We start from the raw sequence: 10,670 nt of genomic DNA, 5'->3' as shown, positions 1-10,670 counted from the left end.
AAATCTGCACACTTCCTACGAAAACAAAAGACTAGGCAAACGGTGTATCATACCCCCGTGCAAAGTAAGGGCTCCATGAGTACACAAAGAGAAAACACAATAAGTGACCGGGGCCCAAGACTGTTCAACAGCCTCCCATCATACATAAGGGAAATTACCAATAGACTCCTGGCTGTCTTCAAGAGAGAGCTGGACAGATACCTAAGTCAGTACCCGATGAGCCGGGCTGTGGTTTATACGTTGGATTGCGTTCTGCCGGCAGTAACAGCCAGGTTGTTCAGGCCCTGATCCACCAGGATCAGGGTGGCGGGGGCGTTGAGCCCCTGAACAACCTCCATGTAGACTGCCAACAAGATAGACACACGGGGGCATAAAACAAGCTATGAAATAAAATTCCTTAGAATAAAGCAATTATGTTAAACATATCATTAATCTAGTCATTCTACTTTATTTTTATCCTTTGGCAACAAATTCCTCATGGTCTCTGTGTCTTAATAATATCCTAATCATCTTTTTTAGGGACCAATTCCACATAGTTCCAAAGTCTAAGCTCCCTCTCACTCTCAATTTTTTTTAGGAACAAGTTCCTCATAGTTCCTTACTTTATCATCAGTGACCCTATTCTCTCTTCAAGGGATTATTACTCATATTCCCTTAATCTGCCTCAGCCCCGTCACAACATTTTCTTCAGGTGGGCCAATGTTTTCATCTCATCCCTGACAAGTAGATCTTCTACACCGGTCTATTTCTTTCTCTCACAGAGAATATCATCCTTACATTCATAGCGTAACGCTAAAATTCGAAGGATCATACAGTGCCTGAGGGAAAGGAAAGGAATCAGGTTCAATGCAAGAGGGGGGATAGGTCCAATTCCTTGGATCAAGAGCCCCTCACCTGCATTGAAGCACCTCCCTTGACTGGTCTTTCCAAGAGAGGCACAATTCAGAGGATTTCTCATCTGGGTGTCTGTTACAGAAAAATAAACAGTTACTGTCAGAGATGACGAAATCATCACATTTTACTGAAATTCCTGTATAAATTTTTATTTTGGCTTCTTCAGGAGAAGTGTTGGCTTGGAGGTGGTAGCCCGAGGAACTCCTGGCTTCACTGATGGTGTCGCTGGCAGTTTTCCGTCATTGGGGTCTGTTGTCAGGCCTCTTCCAGTGGCATTTCCTGTTGCTGCTGGCCTCAGCATCCTCACTGGCCGCCTCACAACTTTCTACAAGTGGTGCTCTCACAGTCAGAGATCATCAAGATCCTGCCGCGCCTAGCTCTCAGCCATTCCAGCAACCGCAACGAAAAGTTACACACGTGGTGGCATCTACCGCACTAACATACGCAGCAACACCGCCAAGGACACGGCAATTGCCGCAACACATGCAACCAACAGAAACACCACCATACGCAGCAGCAGCATCACAACCACGACTTTTGTCACTATACACACAACTATCATCCAAATCATACACGCTAGCAGCATCAGTACCAACACTCCTTAAAAAAGTAACTAAAGGAGGTAGTGTATTGGATGAAATAAGCGCAGGGCCAGTAAGAGAGTCTTTACTCCCTTCGACAGAAAAGGACTTACACGGAAAGAGAACCTCGCCAGCAGAAGTGCCACAGATCAGCAGCGGGTGGTTCTTGAGTGATACGGAAGAAAGCTCATTGTCTCGCCTACTGCTGCAGGTGGTGAGGCAGGAAATGATGGGATGCGCTCTGGTGGTAGCTTATGACTCTCCGTATCACCATACCAGGGCCCTGCAGAACCTCCTGCAGCTCTCACAACCCAAACAGGTGAAGCACCACCATTATTCGTAATCTATCAAAAAACAAAAGCACTAAGTAATTAGTATTCAAACAAATATGACTAAGCATCTTTGGACTATTTGTTTTGACATCATCGACTGTGAAGAGCCCGGCAGTTTTTGGCCAGACTGTTAGGTCTTTGGAAAAACAGTCTCATATTATATTTTAATTTTGTAAACTAAATAAAGAAGTTTTAGCTTAGTATTCCAACAATAGCAAAGTTTTGCTTCATTGAGTTTTCTGTAAAGTGTGTTTGAGTAAGGTGTATTCGACTGTTATTATTCTTGGTTGCCTTAGTCACCTTTAGTCGAGAAGAAAAAAACGATAGACAGACAAACTGGCCAACTTGTAGAGAAGGAAACGTAAGGAAAAGTGGTGCTCTGGTGGCCTGGTGGTTAACGCTCTCGCTTCACACGGCGAGGGCCTGGGTTCGATTCCCAGCCAGAGTAGAAACATTGGAGGTGTTTCTTTCCACCTGTTGTCTATGTTCCCCATCAGTAAAATGGGTACCTGGGTGTTAGTCGACTGGTGTGGGTCGCATCCTGGGACACTGACCTAAGGAGGCCTGGTCACAGACCGGGCCGCGGGGGCGTTGACCCCCGGAACTCTCTCCAGGTAATCTCCAGGTAATCACACACACAACCAACCACAGATATTTGGTTAACATCATAATATTTCTTCCGAATCATATTTTAACATTTTAAGCCACTATAGTGTTCACTCTGGGGAAGGCTTTATGACTCACTGAAGAAGTAAACTTACTAAACCAAGAGTCATACAGCAACGGGGAAATGGGATGGGTCAAGGGTAATCAAGTTTGAGCTGTTTTCCAAAGAATTATTAGCGGCATAAAAAAACGTTTTACATTTTGCTACAGGTGAAGAATGTCAAATATGATGTTTACATATCAAACACAACACTGAAGATTGCTATACAGATATATTATTATTAAATAAAAAAAGAATAAACTTTCATGTGTTATAAAAAAAGAGACTTGATAAATGAATTATTTATGTCTTCTTCCTCTCTTCTTGCGTCATCGTGTCTTGGGAGGCAGCAGGTGGTGGAGGTGGGAGGTGTGACTGACCTGGCTGGTATGTTGTGGAGGTCTGTACTGTGTCGCGGATACCTCCTGCTGCTCACGGACCCCGCCCCTCTCCTAGTCTTCGCCAACACTGACGAAGACATTTGGGACTTTGATGGCAGGTAATGGCGAGGCAGGTGAGTGTGTACAGCACACTAACTGTACTGTGTAGAAGTATGTTTGGAAAGTATTCTAATGGTGGGTTATTGTGCTGGTCCTGGGTATTACATCTAACACAAGGGGAGAAATAGCTAGTTTATATTTTATTTTTCAAAGAGTGGACTGGGAAGCCAGCTGAAAGCCTCGGTCATATAATCAAAAGCTCCATTGGCTGGTCATCATATGACTAAGACCCGCGTCAGGAAACCATTGTATTGTTTACTGACGAATTTTAACTAACTTAACCTTCCAGGGGAAAAAAAGACGTCAGTACGGCAACTTAACACAGGAGAGTTACTAATATGATATAACCCAACAGAAAATTATTATTCCTTCTTCTATTAAGGTCCTCTTCATAAGTTGTGGACAATAGGTGGTTAACACCCACATGCCAATTTCTGTGCTCTGAGAACATGCCCATAAGTTTTGTGCCAACAAGGAATCGAACCCAAGTGTCAAGATCGTTTATGTTTTAACGAAACTAAATACACCTGTATTGTGATACTACATGAACTTGAATGATTCGCCGGTACGTGTCCCCGTCCGGGTCTTTTCCAGACGGTGACCCGCCGAAAATGATGCTACTTGATTCTTTGGAAGATTTATATACGTAGATGGAACACCAGCTTATTGTGATTCACAGTCATACTTCATCACACAGGATACGTTCTTACACAGAATAATGAAATGTGTCAGCCTGAGCTGGGAGGCTTTAGTGGGGCGATGAGGATATGAGCGACTATTCGACTGTGGGTCCAGTGGTATGATAGCTTTTCCTCGTGTCCTTCTGGATGCGGAAGGAATGACCGCCTCTCGGGTGACCTACCTCACACAGACAAAAGACAATTATGAAGGTTATGTTATCACATAGATAAAATCAGATACTTAAAGCACATTGTTGCAAACCACCATCCTGGGATTTGTGTGTGTTTGCTTGTGTGTTTATATGTGTTTGTAAGGGGAGGGGGAATGTGTTGCGAGGGATGGCAAGCTCAAGCGCATGCAGTGAAATGCATAATGATATTTTTTTTATTGGGAAACGGGGGGAAATAGACAACAGAGAGAGAGAGAGAGAGAATAGAGAACGTGGGTTCATGGCGGTAAGGACGACCAAAACAAAACAATAACACCATCTTCCTCACAGGTTATGTCGGTAAGGACGGCTAAACAACAATAACACCATCTTCTCCGTAGGTTCGTGGTGGTGGGAACAACCAAGGAACAACTACAAAATTTGGCTCTGTCTAAGAAAGGCGTCAAGACGGAGCATCTGGTGGGTCTAGTCAAGGTAAACTGCGTCTCTCTTCTTCTAGTCCGAGATTGAGCTTTAAAACGCTACAATAATGCTTATAAACTGTGTCCACATTATCTTGCCTCAAATTCTGAGAGGGTTGGGAACTAAATCAAGAGGGAATTGGTTGGGAAAATTCAATAGGGAATGGGTTGGGAAAAATTAAGAGGGAAATGGGTTGGGAAAAATCAAGAGGGAATAGGTTAGGAACTAAATCAAGAGAGAATAGTTTGGGAAAAATCAAGAGGGAATGGGTTGGGAAAAATCAAGAGGGAATGGGTTAGAAACTAAATCAAGAGGGAATGGGTTTGGAACTAAATCAAGAGGGAATGGGTTGGTGAAAATCAAGAGGGGAATGGGTTGAGAAAATCAAGAGGGAATGGGTTATGAAAAATCAAGAGGGAATGGGTTGGGCATTAAATCAAGAAGAGAATGGGTTGGGAAAAATCAAGAGGGAATGGGCTGGGAACTAAATCAAAAGGACACCAGCACATGTTACGTAGCCAGGCATCAGATACCTTCTTCTGTACGTATGTAAATACGTCATTATTAATGCAATGTTGACCATGAATATTAACAACTTAAGCCTAAGTGGCCATTTGCTTTTTATAGCACCTCTGGAAATACAGTTTACTGTAGCAAAATAACTGGAGAATATATGGAAATATAAATATAAATGCTTGTGAATACAAATACCTGTTTACTTGTATTTCTATAACATTCATCATACACCTAAATGGGGCGAATTACATCACTGTGGAGGCACAGTTTTAGCCAGCGGACTGGCTACTAAACGAGTGACCACGTGAAGACACCTTAACTATGTTTACAGAGATATCTCGAAGTCCCGAGCTTCAGTGGCTAAAGCCTTGTGGTAAAAGTGGCCAAAACGGTTTCTTGTTCTTGACAATTTATATCACAGAACTTTCAGCGATAGAACCTGAGAGATGGTAATTCACACGCAATAGTAACACCAGCCCTGCTGGAAGGAAGTTCTTGAAGCTATTGTAGCTTCTGAATCAGCAGCGGGATACTTGAAGATATCTTCATGGCTCCATCAGTCTTTCAGCTCAAGCAAACTGACTTATATAAGTCATATATGTACTCCATTTTGCGTGATGATATATAACAGGGAATGACTTTTATTTCTGCAGTTATTACTTCAATAATTAATACATATAATGGGAACAAGTCAACCATGCCCTAAATGAAACAAGTTGGGAAGATATCTTAAACAACACGGATCCGAACTTTTGCCTAGAAAAAATAACTCTGTGGTTCTTGAGATCTGCTCAAGGCACATTCCATTAAGAAAAAGAAAGATGTAAACTAGAAAGATAGAGACGCTCCCTGTACAGAGGAAGGCGAAAAATCACAGAGCTGCTGAGAGGGGCCAATGCATATGAAATACGAAGAGAGGCACTGGTCTATGAAATAGCAAATATCGAACTTAATCTGAAGGAATCTTACAAGATAAAAGAATCGTAGGAAGAACTAAAGCCATAAAGGAAATTGAAAAAAAAATACTTCTTCTCTTATGCCATATCTAAGAGGAAAACAACATCCAGTATTGGGGCCCTATTAGGTGAGATGGGACATACAAAGATGGTAGCCAAGAAATGAATGAGATACTAAAGTCCCAGTACGAGTCAGTGATCAGTGAGCCGTTACCCAGATTAAGGGTCGACAATCCAAATGAATTGTTTATAAACGAGACCCAAAATTTGGTTATCTCAAAAATCTCGGATATTATCCAGACGCCACAAGACTTTGAAAAGGCAATAAATGACATGCCTATGCATTCTGCCCCTGACCCACACTCGTGGAACTCCGCGTTCATCAAGAACTGCAAGAAGCTCCTGTCACGTGCCTTCAGCATTCTATGGAGAGGGAGCATGGACATAGGGGTCATCCCACACACACTAAAATCAACAGACATAGCCCCACTCCACAAAGGTAGCAGTAAAGAAATTGCAAAGAACTCCAGACGGATAGCATTAACATCCCATATCATAAAAGGCTTGGAAAGGTTCTGAGAAGCAAGATCGCCAACCACCTAGATACCCATCAATTACACAACACAGGGCAACACGGGCTTAGAGCAGGTCGCTCCTGCCTGTCCCAGCTACTGGACCACTATGACAAGGTACTGGATGCTATAGAGGATAAACAAAATGCAGATGTATACACAGACTTTGCGAAAGCCTTCGACAAGTGTGACCATGGTGTAATAGCGCACAAAATGCGTGATAAAGGAATAACAGGAAAAGTTGGTATATGGATCTATAACTTCCTGAAAAATAGAACACAAAGAGTAGTAGTAAAGAGAATGAAGTCCGAGGCAGCTACAATGAAAATCTTTGTTCCACAAGGCACAGTACTTGCTCCCATCCTATTCCTCATCCTTATATCTGACACAGACAGAGATGTAAGCCATAGCTCCGTGTCTTCCTTTGCGAATGACACCCGAATTGCCATGACAGTGTCCTCCATCGAAGACACCGCAAGACTCCAAGAGGACATAAACCAAATCTTCAAATGGGCCAATCAAAACAAAATGAAGTTCAGTGAAGAGAAATTTCAAATACTCAGATATAGAAAACTTGAGGAAATTAGAAATATATCAGTGTATGCAACAAATTCTAACTATACAATAGAGCGAAAAAGTAATGTGAAGGACCTGGGAGTGATAATGTCAGAGGACCTCGCCTTCAACAAACACAACAATATATCTACCGCATCTGCTAGGAAAATGATAGGATGAATAATGAGACCCTTCAAAACTAGGGACGCCAAGCCCATGACGATTCTCTTCAAATCACTTATTCTCTCTAGGCTTGAATACTGCTGTACACTAACTGCCTCCTTCAAGGCAGGCAAATTTGCTGACCTGAAGAGTGTACAAAGAACTTTCACAGCACACATAAGTACAATAAGGAACCTAAATTACTGGGAATGGTTGAAGTACCTTGATTTCTATTCCTTGGAACGCAGGCGAGAGAGATACATGATAATATACACGTGGAAAATCCTAGAAGGATTAGTACTAAACTTGCACATGAAAATCACTCCCTATGAAAGCAAAAGACCCAGCAAGAGATGCAGCATTCCCCCAATGAAAAGCAGGGGCGCCACAAGTACACTGAGAGACAACACAATAAGTGTTCGGGGCCCAAGACTGTTTAACTGCCTCCCAGCATACATAAGGGGGATTACCAATAGGCCCCTGGCTGTCCTCAAGAAGGCACTGGACAGGCACCTAAAGTCAGTACCTGACCAACCGGGCTGTGGTTCATACGTCACTTTGGTTGCGGCCAGAAGTAGCAGCCTGGTTGATCAGACCCTGATCCACCGCGAGGCCTGGTCTCAGGTAGAGCCGCGGGGGCGTTTACCACCGAAACCCTCTCCAGGTATATTCCAGGTAAACAGTACCGAGGAGGGAAGCTGCACACTTCAGCTGTAATAAAGTATATCAGATAGGCAATAAAAAAACAGAGGTAACGACCACTTTTATGCGTAATAGTGTAGCGGTATTAACGAGGCAGGAGTCGTGTCTGAGGTCGATGTTGCATGTGTTACCTCTATAATAACCAGACTATTACCCTGTATTATATAATTTGCTTATGGAAATACTGGCATTCCTTGTAACAAATATAATTCTATTATTGACTCTGTATTCCATCCTTCCTTTCTCTGTTCCCTCTACAACCTATTTCTTTGTTCAGTATTCTGTTTACAGTCCCTCCCACTACCATTCTCTTCCAAGTACCTCCTTCCCTTTATTATAGGTGCGGTTAGGTAAGATTCGTCAGGGAACAGGGCAAGTCTTAGTCAGATGCTGACTCGCTTCTGCAGCTTTTGGTCATCTGAGTGACGCCTTCCACTGGCTTACCGCTCCACCCCTTGAAAAACTTTTTACAGGAGAGACCATATATGTGACGATGTTTGTGTGTGCTGCCAGTGAGTAAGACTTGAGTGTGTGTGTTGCCCGGCCTCCTTGTCTCTCTTCTTACATTCCTTCCTTCACAGTTTCGTATAAAATTCATCCCCCCCCATCACAGATTTTTTTTTCATTGTTTTTTCCTCTCTCAGCGTCTTGGGTTAGTGTTTCTTCCATTGTTCCCTCAATGCTTCCTTAGTGTTTCTTTAATGTTTCACAAATTGTTCCCTCGATGTTTCCTTCATTGTTACTTCAGTGGTTCACCTATTTTCCCTCAATGTTTTACCTATTCCAATATTTTCAATCTAATATTGCCTAATTAGAGTTATTTCTACTCATTCTCATACCGAGACCTACTCTACCAGCCATCACTAGAACTAGTGTTTTATTCTTTACTAGAACTAGTGTTTTATTCATCACTAGAACTAATGTTTTATTCATCACTAGAACTAGTGTTTTATTCATCACTAGAACTAGTGTTTTATTCTTTACTAGAACTAGTGTTTTATTTTTCACTAGAACTAGTGTTTTATTCATCACTAGAACTAATGTTTTATTCATCATTAGAACTAATGTTTTATTCATCACTAGAACTAATGTTTTATTCATCATTAGAACTAATGTTTTATTCATCATTAGAACTAATGTTTTATTCATCATTAGAACTAATGTTTTATTCATCACTAGAACTAGTGTTCTATTCATCACTAGAACTAACGTTTTATTCATCACTAGGACTAGTGTTTTATTCATCACTAGAACTAACGTTTTATTCATCACTAGGACTAGTGTTTTATTCATCACTAGAACTAAAGTTTTATTCATCACTAGGACTAGTGTTTTATTCATCACTAGAACTAAAGTTTTATTCATCACTAGGACTAGTGTTTTATTCATCACTATAACTAGTGTTTCACACAGTATTAAAAACTGGTGTCTCTCACATTCCACAATGTTTACTTTAAGTCTCTAAGGCAGAAGTCGTTCTCTGCAGAGAACGACTTCTGTTGTTTTATCCTTGGCTCACACACCTAGGTAATACACGATAGTCTTTAATCTAGGTAGAGGTAAATAGTTCTCAGCATATTGCCTAGATGTTGACTGCCAAGTTCTCTGCTAATTGTCTCTCGTATTTACTCCCGAGTACTAACTGTCTTAGTCTGGAGTATCGCTGTGTCTGTAAGGAGTGTTTACATGTATAGCTAACTGGTCTGCCGGAAATTACTGTATCATGTTTTACCCTAGACTAGTAAGAAAAATTTCTGTTTTACTAACAACCTGTACGAGCAGTCAACCATCCAGGTAAAAAAATTTCCCCTGATCAACTTTCTCCTTTCCGTGGTTGTATTGTCTGTATTCTTTATCCTCTCCTTTGCTCCTGCGTTTTGGTGGAAGGTATATAATAGTAATGCATAATGTGTGTGTGTTTCGTCACTACAAAACTCGTCATTGCTTCTACTGTTCCTCTTTTTCGTTGCTATCTTCATAGTCTCTCGCTTCTTATGTTATCTCCAGAGCCTTTCCATATATTTCCCCTAACTCTCCTTGCCCATCTCTCCCTTACTCTTTTTTTATACATCAGTCTCTTATATACTATCTTTCTCTCAGCAACAGTCAGGGGGTGACGGGTACTGGGTGTTGTACACAAACACCTTATACCAAGACAGTCTCCTGCGTCGTCTCACTACCTGGAGAAGCACCTCCTTCACCACCTCCACCTCGCTTTTCCCAGAGAAGCTGAGCAACCTTCAGGGCGCCCTGCTCAAGGTGACTCTGCTCCTCTCTCACTCTTCCTCACATGTCAGACAGGCTCTCATCATCTGCCCTTACTCTCTCTCTTTTACATTATTGTTATGTTTCTCTTCCTGTACTGAATAACCCACAACGATTTATTCTTTATCATAAATAATAATAATAATAATAATAATAATAATAATAATAATAATAATAATAATAATAATAATAATAATAATAATAATAATAATATTTTTGTTCTCATTATTATTATTATTATTATAATTATTATTATTATTATTATAATTATTATTATTATTATTATTATTATTATTATTATTATTATTATTATTATTATTAATCAGGTGTCGGCTTAGTACTCATAAGAACATAAGATTATGCTGCATGTGTTTGTAACTGGCCTAATATATGTTACATACAGTTTCCTAAAAGATTCCTTTTCATGTTGCTAAGGCCGTTCATAGGAAGCCATAACTCCCATCTACCACCCAAGCTGATGTTCACTTCCAGGTTCTTTCCCTTGATCAGTGTCTACAATTTGTTCCCTTGTAGACTCCCAGACTCCGAGACTCTTCTGAAGACTTCTGAATATTCCTCTTTCCCTACCACCCCATCTTTAAAATGCACAAAAAAGT

General features: G+C 41.1%; 1 protein-coding gene across 1 annotated transcript in view; it reads left to right on the top strand.

Annotated features, from left to right (window-relative positions):
• The first annotated feature begins 1,066 nt into the window (after nucleotides 1–1,066).
• LOC128689594 (ionotropic receptor 21a) overlaps nucleotides 1,067–10,670 on the top strand; it is a 32,261-nt gene continuing 22,657 nt past the window's right edge. Inside the window, exons 1-4 of the mRNA XM_070087728.1 lie at nucleotides 1,067–1,794; nucleotides 2,864–3,012; nucleotides 4,244–4,337; nucleotides 9,895–10,047. Of these exons, the coding sequence (XP_069943829.1) occupies nucleotides 1,111–1,794; nucleotides 2,864–3,012; nucleotides 4,244–4,337; nucleotides 9,895–10,047 (1,080 nt within the window). The 5' untranslated portion in view covers nucleotides 1,067–1,110. The remainder of the gene's footprint in view (nucleotides 1,795–2,863; nucleotides 3,013–4,243; nucleotides 4,338–9,894; nucleotides 10,048–10,670) is intronic.

Source organism: Cherax quadricarinatus, chromosome 22 (genome assembly GCF_038502225.1).
Source record: "Cherax quadricarinatus isolate ZL_2023a chromosome 22, ASM3850222v1, whole genome shotgun sequence".
In the NCBI taxonomy this organism is placed as follows: Eukaryota; Metazoa; Arthropoda; class Malacostraca; order Decapoda; family Parastacidae; genus Cherax; species Cherax quadricarinatus.
The sequence above is the reverse complement of the archived record's forward strand: the minus strand, read 5'-3'. Positions and strand labels throughout refer to the sequence as shown.